Source organism: Phoenix dactylifera, chromosome 16 (assembly GCF_051530095.1).
Source record: "Phoenix dactylifera cultivar Ajwa chromosome 16, Ajwa_hap1_PhDact_Kaust_v1.1, whole genome shotgun sequence".
In the NCBI taxonomy this organism is placed as follows: domain Eukaryota; kingdom Viridiplantae; phylum Streptophyta; class Magnoliopsida; order Arecales; family Arecaceae; genus Phoenix; species Phoenix dactylifera.
Genome location: NC_143205.1, coordinates 2,250,431 through 2,267,079, shown reverse-complemented (window position 1 = coordinate 2,267,079; position 16,649 = coordinate 2,250,431). Strand labels below are relative to the sequence as shown.

The 16,649-nt window shown below is 37.8% G+C and overlaps 1 protein-coding gene across 3 annotated transcripts; it reads left to right on the top strand.

The window, feature by feature from the left end:
* Positions 1 to 2,592: 2,592 nt before the first annotated feature.
* LOC103721838 (G patch domain protein) lies at positions 2,593 to 16,055 on the top strand. 3 transcript variants are annotated; one of them, XM_008812199.6, is made up of 6 exons: positions 2,593 to 4,255; positions 4,378 to 4,519; positions 5,472 to 5,652; positions 13,872 to 14,148; positions 14,463 to 14,825; positions 15,793 to 16,055. In XM_008812199.6, exons 3-5 carry the CDS (start codon positions 5,484 to 5,486, stop codon positions 14,803 to 14,805), a joined length of 789 nt encoding a protein of 262 aa, XP_008810421.3. In that variant the 5' UTR covers positions 2,593 to 4,255; positions 4,378 to 4,519; positions 5,472 to 5,483; the 3' UTR covers positions 14,806 to 14,825; positions 15,793 to 16,055. The 3 variants fall into 3 exon arrangements, with proteins under 3 accessions (XP_008810421.3, XP_008810419.3, XP_008810418.3); XM_008812197.6 differs by having other exon boundaries at positions 5,462 to 5,652; XM_008812196.6 differs by having other exon boundaries at positions 5,451 to 5,652.
* The last annotated feature ends 594 nt before the right edge of the window (positions 16,056 to 16,649 follow it).

Genomic DNA, 16,649 nt, shown 5'->3' with positions numbered 1-16,649 from the left:
GATTTTAGGCTAATGCAATCCCATTAATCACTTCATGCCATTTTTCTAAATCATCATACACAATAACACCTTCGGGCAAAATATTGCATGCAATAATCTAGAAAAATGCAATGCTACCTTTTTTTTTTTGAGAAAATCAGATAAATATCAGTGAATGTGCCACTTTGGTGGCTACCACCCACTTCAATTTCAAAATATTCTCTTAATGGAAAAATAAGGATAGTCTTTATGCCCAACAAAATGATAGTTATGTGACAAAATCATAACCATTAAACATGCTATAATCATAATCAAAATCACATGTGATTTAAAACAATAACACCTTCGGGCAAGATATTGCATGCAATAATCTAGAAAAATGCAATGCTACCCTTTTTTTTTTTTTTTGAGAAAATCAGATAAATATCAGTGAATGTGCCACTTTGGTGGCTACCACCCACTTCAATTTCAAAATATTCTCTTAATGAAAAAATAAGGATAGTCTTTATGCCCAACAAATTTTAATCACAAAATGATAGTTATGTGACAAAATCATAACCATTAAACATGCTATAATCATAATCAAAATCACATGTGATTTAAAACAAAAAATGTTAATCACAAAATTCAAGGTATATATGGCAGCAAGATATGTCAAAAATTTAATATTTTAATAATCAATATGCATGAGGGCCTTGATTCAGATTATTCAATATTTAAATAACAATTAAATGGGTTACTAACTCTTAACCCCAGCCCAAAATCCATTCTGGTCTATTAAATAAAACTGGGCTGGTTATATAAAAGAGCCCAACCTGCAACCATGGACCCATTGGGATTGGGCTTCACAAAACCAAGCCCAATCAAAAGAAAACCTAAAAAAAAATTTCTCTCTTATCTTCTTCCTCTAGCCGCCGCTGTACCCCCTTTTTTTTTTTTTTTTTTTTTTTTTTGTCTGGGAAGCAGCCCGTGGCTGCTACCCGTGGCTGCCCCATGGTGGCAGCCCGCGGGCTGCCACCCATGGCCGCCACCCGCGCCGGCCACTGCGAGCGGCCGGCGAGGCTCCCCGGGCCGCCGCGCGGCCGGCTGTGGGGTGGCCGGGAGAAGGCCCCCGACGCCGAGAGGCCCCCACGGCCTGCGGCCGGCCGTGGGGTGGCCGGGAGAAGGCCCCCACGGCCGAGCCTGCCGGCGTCGCCGCGAGGCCCCACGGCCTGCGGCCGGCCGTGGGGTGGCTTGGGACGCGCCCGCGGCCCGCAGCGGCGGCGGCGTCCGCCTGCTGTGGCGCCGTGGGGCGGCCGTCCGCCTCCCGGGGAGGCCGGACGCGAGTCCAGGGAGGCCTTGCCTCCCCTTCCCTTTTTTTTTTTTTTTTGATTCATGGAAGAAAAGCTTACGGGAAGGAAAGGGAAGAAGATGAACAGTGATTTTTTTTTTTTTTAATCCGAAAATCATATATAATCATATTTCATTCAAATCTAAAATAAAATAAAACCAGATATTTGATTATCAATGGAAGATCGATTTATGCACAAGATCCATTCACCAATGCATAAAATATATAAATCTAGATAAAATAATAATTGTATATGAAGGATTCTAATCCTAGCATGGAGGCTCTGATACCAATTGTAAGTCATAAATTATAACATGCTAAGATTTAGAATCACAAATAATACCGTATTCAAGTTTAAGGGATATACCTGTGGAAGACATATTGAATACGTTCTTCAATCACCTGGAATAATAGCGGCTGGATCTTCCCTTCCTTGCTCCTCACAAAAGATAGCCGTCAATGGGGCAAGCTATCAACCATATGGAGAGGAGAGGGGGACCTAGCCTATATATAGGAAACATAGAGGAGCCTTCCCATTAAAGGCTCCAAAACCCTAATTGGGTTTCCTGGCCTACATACCAAAAGTACCACAATAAATAGGACTCAATCCTATACATCCAAGGTGCACCAAAGCCCATAAAACAAAATGATCACACATCATATTGGGCTTAACCATAGTACCATTCTGAGCCATACGTCTAACCCGTTTTATAAAACAAAAATACGCAATCAGTGTAAGCCCATATTTTTGAAATTATTCTAACAACGCCCTCTTCTTTCTGCCGTCTTTTTGCCTGCTCCCCCTCCGCACAACTCCCTTTCCACTACGGCACCCCTCCTCGTCCCTCGACGCCGCCGTCCCCGCTTCGCCGCAGCCCCTTCCCAGCTCCCTTATCCCCACCCCGACCACCGTCCCTTCCCTGTCCCTGACCACCATCGTCCCCCACCTTTTCTCCCCTCTGCGGTGGGCCTTTCTTTGGGCCGGGTTGCCCAAGGATTGGGACGGCCCTGCTCGCCGATCTCCCTTTTCTTCCGCTGAAAAAGGAAAAAAAAAGAGAGAAGAAAATAGGAGAAAAAATTTTGAGTTTCAATTCTCTTTTTTTTTTCTTCTTCCATAAGTGGAAGAATTTGGAGAGAAAAGAATTGAAACTTAATAAATTTTTTATAATATATATTTTACTCTTAAATAAAAAGAATAGGATAAATATATGGGCATCTTTTGTTTTAACCTTTCGTATCTCATCTCAATCTCTATATACCCATAGGCGGCCTTGGAAGGTTTGATCTCTTCTCCCTTTCTTCTTACGATTCCATTGAATTGATTCCGTAAATATCTTGATCTTTCTTTTGGATTTTTCATCAGATAGGATACGGGGCTTTTGTTTTTAGTTAAAGATCTAAACTTTGAAGGGAAAATCTGAAGTAGATGCTGTTATTATTCATAGGGAATAAAGGGGGATCATGAGCTGTTATTATCTTTAAAATGATATCCGGCTCCACTCTCCCGTGAGCCAAATAGTTGTTAAACTATTCCATTCCTGAGCTGTCAATTTAGCTCTAACAAGGCGGTTAAGCAAGTTCAACTTTCCACCAGTTCAAATAAAGTATTGTAATCTAGAGTTTTTCTTCTTTTTTTTTTTCCGAAAAAAATGCTTGGCAGAGAGGTGAGACTGCTGTGCCTTTTCTTGCTGTGCCTGTAAAATTCTTTTGTCCCCCTGTCAGAGTAGTTCTGGATGTTTGCATAAAATTCTTCAAGGTTTCATTTCTCCATTCTTTCCATCTCATATGAAGAGCCATCAAACATAACATTGACTTATTGTTGGATTTTGATCTCACTCATGTAGCAAACAGATTTCGTATTTTTCCCCTATTTATTCCTGGTTCTTCACCCTGCAAGAAACCAACTGTTGGGATCTTCAGATGGAAAATTGCGTAGAGGAGATCCTTGGTGTTCATCTTTGCTTTTCTTTCAATATGCTGAAATAAAAGTCTGCTATGTTCCAATTGTAAGGGCAACTTGCTTCGTCATGTTGATACCACAAATTTTCATAGCAGTTGTCTTTGGCTTCTATTGATGTCCCCAGGAACTATTTGATGCAACATTAGCTTAAGAGATCCTTTAGCATTATTTATTTGATGCAATTCCCATGCCAAGGCAGCCTTGTTTCTTTGGTTCAGAGAACCAAATTTTAATCATCTCATACCTCCAATATCGACCAGGTTAATTCTTCCATTGAGTTTTCTGAAGCATTGGTGATTGATTCAGGAGACCTTTTTTTCTCATGTAAAAAGAGTAGTTTTTAAAAACCGCTTATCCGTACAGCAGCAGTTAAGAGGGAAGAAGCAAATGTTACCTTATGCTATTGATAAAAAGTTCTGGAAATGCAGCTTATCCGAGCTGATGGACTGCATACAGGCACATACGATCATTGGCAGATCTCTTTCTCTATTTTAGGAAAATAGTGAATGAATGTGCCTTGTATTTACCATCAATGCAAGTCTTCTAGGTAATATCATTCAATTTTGAATATGATTCGGAAGATGTTGGGGGAAAAAATGGATCATGGTCACCTCCGGGTCCAATTTTCAGCAACAAAAAATGTGTTGCACATTATTAGACATCATGGATGTTCCTATTTTGACTATCTTGAAAATAATAAAAAGGATTTTTAGTTCTATCCGCTTATCTATTTGCATATCTATTCATAAGCATGCTCCTTTTATAATAAAAATATTTTAATAAAAATGTTAAAAAAATATGTTTCTTTTCTTTTCTCTCCTAAACCTGAGGAAAAAGTTTATTCTATCCCTTTCTTTTCTTTTTCTTCCTCATTAAAATTTTTCATTCCTTCCTCTTTTCCCTCAAACTCCCAAACGGAGCGTAAGTTCGAGTCCTGAGCTCTCCACGCCGGCGTCGATCGCTGAGCACTTCGTCGGAGAAACCAGGTGGAACAACCGGCTGCGTTAACGCTAGTTTTCACTTTAAGATTCGTGTATTTGATGACGTGGCGTTCTGTGGAGGGTTACCCATTGGATCCGATCGATTAAGAGAATTTTTATTCCTCCAGGGCTCTCGAAGGAAGTTGTTCCGCCGACCCTACCATCTCCGCCGCGTCTCTTCTCTCTCATCGACTCTTCGTTCGGGATCGCTAGAAAGTCGAGGAGGCAGGCGAGGCGCGTCGTTACTCTTCTCTTGGTCTCGAATTTTAGGTCAGTTCTGAATTTCGATTTCTAGGGATTTCAGTTCCTTTCTTTTGGATGAATTAATTTTAATATTGGATTTGTTGGGGGTGCTCCATGGAGTTTCTTGTTTTTGATTCTTTCGAAGAAAATTGATGCCTGTCGGTTGTTTCTTTGGGTGTGGCAATGGCTTCTAAACTGAATCAAATCATAAAGGAATTGGAATTCTTTTCAAAATTTATCTGATATGTTAGAAATATGATTTATTAATTGCAAATAGCTTGTTGTGATTATGACAGAGTAGTTCATGAACAAATCAATTATCTGATAGAGTTCATGTTCTGAGTTAGTCCGCCTCCCTCCCCCCCAAAAAATCATGTTTGCGTGGATTATCTCGAGATAGGTAACCTTGAAGCCCCAAAAGTCCTATCCTTTATAATGAATCAGCAAAATCAATACAGTTCTATGTTAGCTCCATTTTTCAGCATACTGTATACGCCATAACATAAGTATTATTTCGTTCAGCCTTTTTGAATTCCACCTTTAGATATTTGGATGGCTGATACAATGTCAAATCTAATGAGAATGTATCTGTTTATACTAATTTTTCATCACATGTTTCTACGGGAATTTCAGTTTTGAAAATATCATGTGTCCTGTAGTGTCTTGAGGTTTTGCTTGTAACTAGGGTGGTTCATTTTGTAAAGCAAGTATATTGCAATATTGATGGTCATAATAGGTCACGATATCAGTGGATGTTGCGCCTAATGAGAGACATTGGAAATGTTTTGTAAGATGCTCTAATGGACAAAAGAAAGATCATGAAAATGAAATCTTAGATTGACTATAATTTTCACTGGTGATCATTGTTCATTTTGACAGAATTATTACTTTCAACTGCACTTTTCTCGCAACATTTATCCTTTGTATTATCTAATTGGAATTGTAAATATAATCTCAGTCATCTCTCAGTGGATCACAGACCACACAATCAATGGATCTGGAGACAGAGAACCGCCTTGCTGCATTACTGATGGAAGAGGCAAGGAGATTGCGCTTGCAAGCTGACAAAGAAGGTGTTCAAGTTTATCTCCACCAGCCTAATGTAAGGAGTCGTCCAAATTCACGGTTTCTCACTGCCACAGTTCTAGGAGTGCAACAAGGTTAGTTTTATTTGGAAATTATTGTTACAGTATTACTGTATTTTTGCTGCTGTTGTTGTTATTATTACTATTTTTATTACGATCATCATCATCATCATAATGGGATTTAAATAAAACTGGGTTGGATGGTCTCTCTAACCTGATTGGTCTTATGTATGCAGTCAGTTCTTTTAATTTGACCCACTGAAGGTAGTTCTCTCTCAGCCAAATCTCGACTAGAATTTTCAGTTCGTGTTTGATATGGAGAAAGTGTATTCTTGTCTCTTGATTCAGTTCTTTAGAGAGTTGTTCAACTCAGGTTGGATCTAGACTGGTTCCTGTTAGCTGTAAATCAAAGTTATATGATGGAAAGTTGCAGCGAACCTTATACAGGTTCGCTACCACCTTTTTGAATAAAAAATAACTTTTCAATGATAAGGGTTTAGAGTGTTCTGAAAGGTAACTAGAATTTCATGCAAGTCACACGTTTCTATTAAGAAAATGACTTGACGAGGGGAGTTAATTTTAGCAACTAAGGCTTTTCACAGGGTTAAATTAATTTCTATTTTCTTGATAGATATGCTACTATAACTTCTTTCATCTCAGCAGCCCTCACACATTAACATTTTAGAGGACTCTCTTAAAAACAATCCTGATTCTTGAGCTTAATACTTAATTTTACCATCAGCTGGAAAGACTTTTGATCGGATCCTGTCATATTCTAAATAGCTTATTTATGACAATTTCTGCTCAAACTAGGATTGATAACAAATCCTCTACGGAAACAAAACAAGACAGCTTATTGTACCTACTTATTGACTGTATGTTGGGCACACATCAATTTTCTAATTGAACCTTCAGACGTGTGCTTGTAGACCGCTCCCTATGTACATGAATAATAACAGGCATATAGAATGAAAAAACCTGGAGTAACCTATTACTAGTTTGTTTTTATCCAGCAGACTAATACAACAGCACTTTTCAAGTAGTTCTCACTTCTTGAAGGTAGAGGTTTTCACATTCTGAAAGGCAAATCGGAAAATGCACATGAAACACTGATCACACTACTGTCATTGCATGAACTCCTTTCTCTAGAAGGGTTGTGCATTCATCAAGACTCATTATATATTGAGTAATAAGACAATCTCTGTATGATAACCAAGCAGTCTCTGATAAACTTTGCAACTAGCTTTCTTTCTTGTGCTGATATATACATGGGGCAGCGGTATAGGACTACTAGGTGATTGGGAAAAGAAATCACCGGACCCCATTTTTCTCTATGTTTAGCCTTTCCACTCCTGGCAGAGGCAAGGGAAAGCAAGATATCAGCTAACAGTTTTTCTTAGATTTTTATTTTTAGAAACAGTGAAATTGTCTTTCTCCGTGTTAAACAAATCCAATTTGCCAGCATCTATATTTGCAACATTCCATGGATAAGATAAGCATAGTTTGCTTTTGTTGTCACAACATATAGAAAATATCTCCCATCTCTGCCCCATTATATTTGATCCTTTCCTGTTTACTGAAATGGTCCTGTTTCTTCGTTAAGCTTATTTTCTTCAATAAGCCGTTGTTTTCATTAAATTCTATTATAAGTTGCATTTGATGATGAAGGAAAGCACTCATCAAAAATTAAGTGTGAGTAATTTGTTCATTGAATGTTTCAATTACACTCACTTGTTTAATTACTTTCTATCAACATATGCTGCTGTCCATTTTCTATTACCATTGAGATCAATGTCCTAGGTCGTAGAGTGTTGCAAATGATTACAGCCTGGTCTTAGTTCTGACGAAACAGTTGGTTAAACTCCTTGATTGGACTACTTAAACCTAGCACATGGACCTTATTGAGATCATATGTAGTTCATTAAAGATGATAAATATGCTGACGGATCTACTTATTCACTTATGTAAATCCTCAGTAAAGAAAGGCATTTTTTACAACAAATTACAAAAATGTCGTTGATAAACCACAGTCATCTTACATTCTCATTTGAACTTCAGTCTGGCTACAGAAGGGTCAGCTATAAGACCCCTTTAATAGGCTTATCATGTCACAAGTTCTACACTAATTTAGAAATAAATTGAAGGCATTTCAAGGATTAAACCAACTGGCTGCCCTAGCTGAATCCTCTTAGGACGCCCATTATAGGGACCAACAGCTTGTTCTTATTGTTTTTTAGTTAGGGCTTACTGGTCACTTGTGTTTTCTCAAATTTGAGTCCAATCATGCTACAAATATGAGACTAAATAACCATTATTGGGTGCCCTGTGCTAGTGTTTTTAGATGTTCATTACACCCTCGAAATAGGCCTGCCAAGTAAATCTAAAATCTGTTGATGTTGGAGAAACAAAATTAAGCCTAAAAGGACCCCTAAAGATCAGATCGAAAGTTAGGAAAGAAGCTAACTAAATGGGCTGGAATTTAGATCACTTGGAATCAAATAAAAGGGGCAACCAGATCTTGGTGGTCTTTTCTTTGAACAATAGATGTTTGCAGTAAGGCCCTCTTTAGAGGGTCCATTGTCCTTGATTGCATCATATTTGCTTGAAGAGGATCAATATCCTATTTCTTGGTTTGTTGGAGGATGGAATAGTAATTTCTTCAGCCATTATGTCTTACCTTGTAGAAACGTTGAGAATTTTTTGGTATGATTGATGCCTCTTGGTGCAAATAGATTTCTTTGAGAATGCACAGTCAGTTTATTTGTTTGTAATTGTTAGGAAAGTTTATTAAATGCCTTTTTAGCAGATGGCAATCATGAAGAGTTAAATGGATGGTAGGTTGTTAATTTGAGAAAAAAGACCAATAGATATCATATCCATGGACACATCAGCACTGCAGTAGCTATTGTAAACTTGAGTAATCATAGCACAATGAAGAAGCATGTGTTTTAGGGGAAGGCTATGCTTTACTGGGAAAAGAAGGATAGAGAAAGGTTAGGCTCTTAATAATTAAGAATAAAGGGAGGGCTAGAGGGGTAGGAGTGAGATAAGGTGATGTCTTGAGAAACACGGAAAGTGCATGTCATGTTCAGAGATTTATCAAGGAAGATATGTATTTTCAAATAACCTATGCTTCTGTTTGAAGCCCAGAATATAGATTTTTAAGGAAATAGTCCTTGGAATAGATTTGAGTATGCAATGGCGAAAGTTGATAGTCCTTGCAATAGATGAAGGACCTGTTTCGGTGCCCCCATAAGCTATTCCAGTGATAAGTTCCTCCCCCCATCAAATCTTAAGAGAGAGATAGTGAAGGTAGAGGAGAATTAGGCAACAATAGCAGAAAAAACTCGATGCATCAGGAGATTTTGGATCATAGAATTTATAAAAAAGAAGGATACTGGAGTTTTCTTAGAAGTGATTTCCAGTATCCCCTTTTCTGGGGATTGCAGAGGCTAAAGTTTCCTTCATTAGAAAAAATCTTTACTCTCTCCCATGCTAACTTCTTAGGTATATTCTTGGGATAGCTTACCAGCACATCCAAACAAGCCCAGCATGTTCTTAGTTATTTTGTCTTGACTTTTCCATTCTGCTAATGTGCATTATGATCATGCATATTGACACAAGGCATCTTCAGGGAAGAAAATTAGTAGACTTCATGAGATGTTCTCCTTTATATCTTAGTTTCGAAACTAAGGGTTTATTTGGATGGCTGAGCTGAAAATCCTATTGATTCATGGATTGGGCCAGCACAAGCAACAAAATCATGGGATTATAGGTTGGGTTAGGCTTATATTCATAAGTATCTTGGAATAGCTTTGGAGTGGGCCGGCTCGAATTTCTTAGGAAGAAAAAAAAAAGGCCTACTGGTCTTTAATTCAAGTCAGCCCACTCCAAAGCTATTCTTGGGTACTTATGAATATAGGCTGAGCCCAGTCTGTAATCTCATAATTTTGCTGATTGTGCCGGCCTGATCCATGAATCCAATTGGATTTTCAGTGCAGTCATCCAAACAGACCCTAAGAGTAGGTTGGAGAGTAGGTTTGGATGCAAAAGACGGAAGTGGGGTTCCTAAATTTCATACAGGAAGATTTTGATTGTGGAAGATCATGGGAAACAGGAGCAAGATTTTGAAGAGTTTCTACAGCATGTGGCTGCTCCCTAGGTGGAAGATTTTGGTTACAAAATTTTAAAATGAGAGGAAGTGGAAAGCATGGATATTTAATATTGCATGTTGCATCTCTATATGATATTTGTTAGGATATGTATCAGATATTTATCTTATATATCAGACTTCTTAAATATATAAGGAGGCCTTTGAGAATTCCCTGGTATGCCAGAATACCTTCCGAATGCCTTCATGGATGAAGCGAGGGCTTTCTTTTCTTTCGTTGAATGTAGACCTTCCTTCTAATGATGGGTGGTTAATTTTAGATTTCATGATGTCAGTCTTATTGTATGGAGTTAGGTTATGTTGTCTATAAATTAAATGGTGATATGATAAAGTTTATGAATGTCTACGTTACTGCATTCAGCATGGAGTATGTTGTGTTTTTATATTACCATATTCCATCCATGTATCCTACTTTCCAATATTTTCTTTATTGAAGTATCTATATCATGTTGTATTTGTATGTAGTATCTGTATCCTTGCTTCAGATCAGCACATAAGACCTTAACGACCTTACAGGAAAGTATGAATGATGGTTCAAAACCTATACACCATTGGCATACATAAGAATCTTCATTCATTTTAATCTTAGTGTGAAAATGCACTGGAAGGATAATTAGATAGAAACAAATTACCTCCTTAAGATGCATGACAAGTGAGTCTTCTGAAAGAGCATGCTATAAAACAATGGTTCTAGAATTAATGGGAAAATTTGTAGCCCATGTCGATTGATGAGTGTCAAGGGTTAAGGAATAAATTCTAGGACATCTATGCAAACTAGATACAATTTGAAAATTGGATAACTTATTAGATTGAAGTAAAGGTAAGAAGAGAAGTATGTTCTAGATCTAGAACTAGAACATGGAGATGGTATAATCCATGCAATAACATAGGAAGGTGACTATGAGATCTTGTTGGCCTCTAGTCTAAAATTCTTGCATGATGTATACAAAGTCTGAGGAAATTGGTCAATGATGATATATGAGCTAGCAAATAAGAAATTTATGCCAAAATTCATGTAGGTGGAGAGCATCAAAGATTTACTCGAGATTTATGCTAACGTGGCTATATGCCATTATGTCTTAGAACTTACATGTCGACATGCATGTGAACCAAGAATTTAAGCATATCTTGATTGCTAGATGACACTTATGCTTGTTATGTTAAATCATGATAATAGATAAGGTTGAAACTTAAAATCACTAATCACAATTATGGCAATAAAAAATATTTTAATTTAGTTTTTTAAAGAATTTCATTGTTAGGACTCAAATTCAGGTCTCTTGGGTGAGCTTTTGTCTTCCCCTCCCAAGAAAGCAGCTTCCCGACATGTCTCCAATAGTGTTGTTGCCCAAAACCTCCAAATTGGAGCTTTTCCCTAGTAGATTTTTTTTTCAGCTTTTGGAGGAAGGAGAAAGATGTTTCAAAATTTTTACCAAACACCTAAAGATATCCCAAAAGAGTCTCTGTCTCTCCAAGAACGGCTTTTTGGCCCTCTAAAAGCAATGCAAAATGGGGCCTGAGTTTAGTATTTCTAGAATGGGGGGTGGTTGAGACTGTCAGAGGAAACAACAGGGTGCTAAAACTTGGAAAATTTCTAATGCAACTTGTAGTAAATCCATTGCCAACTTGTTTCTCACTGGTTTCACCAAGATCTTATCGTTTCACAGGCACTTTTGACAATTTTCTCTCATGTTTTTATTGGTTGTTTCCTATTCTTTGCTTTGGAAATCAATTTTAATCCTCATGGGCATTCCCTTTATACTATTTATTCCATGTGTATTAGGGAAGTATGGCCTTATGACAAGGAAAATGCTCCAGTAAATTGTTTATATAGCCATGCAGGGTAAAAAAGACTGACTAAACATTTAATAACTAAGGTAACAATGGTGGTGAAGGCTAGTGATAAAGGCAGAGTAACCTAGTGTCGAGCACCTCAAATCCTAAAAAGGCTTTTATGAAATTTGAAAACTTCCAAGTAGAGCTTGAATTTATAACAGAGCAAAAATCTTCATAACAGCTCAACAATCCCTGAACCAGTGTTTAGAAAGTGGGCTTGGCAGCTAGGTCTTTCAAATAGCACAAATGCTGTTTGTGAGTGCATATACAGTTAGTATTTATAAAAGTTAGAAAATAAACTTGATAAACATAAATAGATAACAACGAGTGAGAAATTAGAAATAAACAAGTGAACATTAAGAGAAAAAATAAGGAAACTTGAGTATACATTTGCACACTTATTTGGGAGCCTATTTTAATATCTCCACTGAAAGAAATGGTATGTACTATTCTCTAATTTCAATTAGGTTAATGTAGCAAAAAATCTACCCCTTAGTAAATAAAGTGGGGCGAGTGGAGTGTGTGTATATGAGTGAATGTGAGAGAGAGAGAGAGAGAGAGAGAGAGAGAGAGATGAGGCATGGACCACTGATGCAGGCCACTTAGGCCTTGTGTGGGTGCCTGACTACCTGCTATGGGGCACCACTGCATCCGGGGATGAACAACCTGCTATGGTGCTTCGCTGCATACAGGGATTACATTCGTGCAATACATTGTGATTGTGGGACAACATCTGCATGTGTGGGTCCATTTGCAGCTACATGGACTGCATTTGGAAAAAGTGGCTTAAACAATAAGATGAAACAACCTAAACAAACATGTAAGGGAAATGATTAAGATATTAAAGAATGGACATGAAAAGAAGACCTAAATTGGATACCATTAACTAAAACAGAATACAAAACCGTCAAATGAGTATTGTAATGGGTGCTATATGGTTCATAAACACTCAAATAAACCTTAGTAGTATGAAGTTAAAAGCGGGGTAAAGATGCATAGTAGGTGCTGTCAGACTATTGTATATGGCTCAAAAGTCAGGCGGTAGCCATAACAGCAGATGTGCATTATAAAACTCAAAGCAGGTGAATCAGATACTAAGATCTGTAGAACCAGTAGATAAGTCTTCTTTGGTGGCTGATGAGATCTAAGGTAGAATTGTTGAATCTAATCCGAATTTCGCCTGCTTGAATATCAGAAAATGGTATTTGGTAAATTGAAGTTTGCTGTTCTTATTGAATCGAATGCCTTTTACACTCCTTGGGATGGTTATTAGGGTCAAAATATGGAGCATGTTTCAGGTTTAAGATGATTAGAATCGCAAGATGCCATCCTCAGTACAAAAGATTTATCTAGACATTATATTTAAAAAAACAACCATGTAACGTATGTGCCAAGACTAACATTAATTACTTTCTGGTGCCTTTGGAGATCAGATTTGGTGTCTGCTTAGTGAATTGACTCAGGTAAGTGCACCCAGTCCCTCTTTTGTAATTTTGTCCAAAAGCAACCTGGCAAATTTCAGATTATAACCTATTTCGATATCCCAACGAATGGAATCAGTCCAAGATACTATTCCAGAGATCCCTTCTCAATCTTAGACCTTTTTTGGGCCCTTAACAGCTTAAAGGCATGCATAAACCTCTTTTGGTTGTCCTGTGACTTAGTCATCATATCAGAGCATCACTGCAGCCGTAGAGATTTCTTATGACACTTTTTGTGCCCATCCCACTATTGGCTTTATTTACGTATTGTGAAAGCTAAGCATAATACCTTATTTCTTCTGATCATCTTATCTGAGCTTCTGCAAAAAGTGGCACTTTAAATCAAAGACCGGGGGCAGCACGCCACAAGGATTTAAATACATAGGTGATGCGCTGTTCAAGTGATTTTGCCACCAAGTAATGTTCCGCAGCTAAAGTCTGAAAACTGTATCATTGTCACTTAAAATAGATATTCTTGTTAGGACAAAGGCAGCAGAGGATCATTTCTGCTTGCATCTTACCAGTGGCTGCGATCCCAAGGTTGTCTGGTAGACAGTGGTCTGCACTGGTGGTGAAACTGCAAATTTTCAAATTTCTGTTTAAGGTCAATATGTCACTTGTTTATTAGCAGCTTCTCTAAGAAATAGCCAAAACTTTACTGAAAGCAATATTCTTTGCATCTTATCAATCTAATTTTGCTTGTTGAATTTTTTCATCATTTACAGAGTCCTAGTTTTTCTCCAGTGTGTTGGATGTTTATGTCTGACTAGTTGGCTAATATTATTTAAATGTTGATTATTCTTCAGCAAATCGAACTGTCGAGGTTGGTGAAATGTGGCGTGCTCGAGAAAAGGAACTGGAGTTGGAGGCTAAGCTGAAGAGTGGCACAAAAGATGAAAGCACATTGAGGGCTGACAAACAGCACACTAATTTGATAAAATCAAGTTCTAGTTCAAGGCACAAACAAGCCAATAGAGATCCTGCTGTTTCTTCTTCATCGAGCAAACGGGGTCCTGAGGATCGCAACTTTGATGATGATGATGGTCTAAGGGATGCTGAAATTGAAGAGTTTCTTCACTCAAGGTAAGCAATGGCTGATCATCTCGTTATTTTGTCATCGGACTGAATATTGCATTAACTATGGACTTGCCGAACATCAAAGCAATTGCAATTTTCTGGCATGTCATTTAACATGTAAACTATGTTTGTAATCTCCTTTTAGACAGTCCTTTGGTTTTTATAGTCTATTGATTTTATATATATTCAGCTTCATTAAGAGTAAAGTGCCACTTTGTGGTTGCACTTCACGAGTAATTTGTGTTGAGCACAGGATGGGTGCTTTTATTGCTTTCTCTGATGTTCCTCATGGACAAGAACTCCTTTGTGTTGCATGCCAGGGCCAAGCGAGGCAGAGGTGCCATAGGTTCAAGGATGGATGAACCTGGTCCATATCTCTCATCAACATATTTAGATCATGATGGACAGCCCTTGTTGAATCCTGATGTGCGGGTGAAAGAAGAATGGGAACGCCGGGTTCTTGGTCCAGAAAAGCCTTCTGTTCTAAGATCTTATGAGCTGCTTAAAGATGATTCTGATATAAAGGTTAAGACTGATGATTCATGTATCGCAAAGAAACACCATTCCAAAGAGAAGAAGAGATCAGAGGAGAAAAAGTCAAGGAAAACAAAAAGGAAGGAGAAGAGATCCAAGCATCACCATAAGAGTCGGAGAAGAGAGTGACTTGAGAAATATAAAGCAAGGTTCTGTACCTGAAAGCCTGTTGTACTGTTGTCTGGATATTGTTTAGTTGCTCTCTAACAAGATTGCACTATTCAAATTGAATCTTGTTCAATATACGTGATCTGTTGATTCACTGAGCAACCTGGCCCCTTTTTTCCATAAAATTTGGCTGTCTGTGGATAATCAAGTTGTTTCACTTCTTTCTTTTCTTCTTAGTTTTCCTACTTTTGGGCAAAGAAAGTTACTGCATTCATCATGTTTAATATCCATGTACATCTATATAAGTTATGTAGCTTTGAGTTTAATGCTAGCACTGAGTTACAATCAAGGTTTTCCATACTGGTTAATACCAGTGCGTACCGACTATATCCTATCGGTCCCAAATCAGTATACGGTACAGAAGGTGTACCAACTTTAATATGCTGAACCGGCCTTCGTACCTTATGTACCGACACCGTAATAGAATGGTACCGGTATAGGATTTGGTACCAAGACAGTGAACCTTGTTAGAAAATTTTCTGCTCGTTGTAAGAGTAACAAGGTTGTTATTTGTCAGACTAAGATAGATCTGCTTTTCACTGTGGCCTTTAGAGACCCTTATATTGTGCTCCATGAGTGAATATAGGAATATACTTCTCAGCATATTTGGTTATTTTTAGCATCTATTAGAAGTTGAAAGCCAAGAATTCCTTTCAGTGGGTTATAAAATCTTTTATCAAAATGTTTTGAAGAATTGTTCAAGTGCAATGTTGTAAGCTATGTCAAAATATATTTTCATGCATTTGATCTAGGAGATGGTGTGATCAGATCAGATTTTGGTCCGTCGCATGGATTGGTTCCTACTCACTTTCTGTATCTCTTCCCCAGTCTGTATTGCCATGTGCTTTACCCTAATGGTTTAAGTTGGCATTTTAACCTTTCTCACCCATTTGACAGCTAAGCTAATGATGAATGTAATCAACTGATGCGTATTCTCCTCTCTATCAGGCCATCAAGAGTTGCTGATAGGCCACTTTGGAAGCTCACAGCAGACAGATCATTGTCAAGACTCAGCAATCCTCCTCATGTACACTCTTTCTTCTCCTTACTAATTATAAACAGGTGGGTGGGTGCCAGTCTCTCTCTCTCCTCTTTAAATCAAAATTATATTTTACCTATTGTATTTCATAATTGTGTCAATTTTCAAGAAACTAGTTGATAAATGCAACTTATGGATGCTTGATCCTTAATATATTGGACCATTGTTTCAACTTACAGTTCTGGATGTGGTCATGAAACTATTATTTCAATATCGTCTAGTTTAATTAGTAAAGCCCTTAATAATTCTTCTTAAAAATTTATTTTTATATAAAGGGTTAAAAAAATTGCTAAATTCTGTAAGCAAGGTTTCAAATGCCGGCCTGTGCTTGTTTGTGCCAACAGGATGCACCAAGGCACGCCAATATTGTTACCTAGAATGAGTTGGCAGAACATCCATTAATTTTGTTTGTAATATTTTCTATATTAAAACAAAGGTTCTTGGTGTTTTCAAATTTTGATTGCGGCATGTGCCATGCTGGCCACTGGCTGCTATATCCAGTGTTATAGCACTTAGATCCTTGTCAAAAACCTAGACCATATGTCATTACTAGCCCTGAAATGGTTGTTAGAGGTTGTGATAGTCAATGCTAATCCGGTTCATTGGATGTTAGTTGTTAGTCACTGGTATATGATATTTTTATGTGAAGTGACCCAAACGGAAACTACATGTCCTAAATATTAACAACTCGTTTGGTTCTCAATGGAAAAATGAAGAAAAGTCTTATTTTTTTATTAGAGTTTTTAAAAAAGAGAGATGGAAAAGT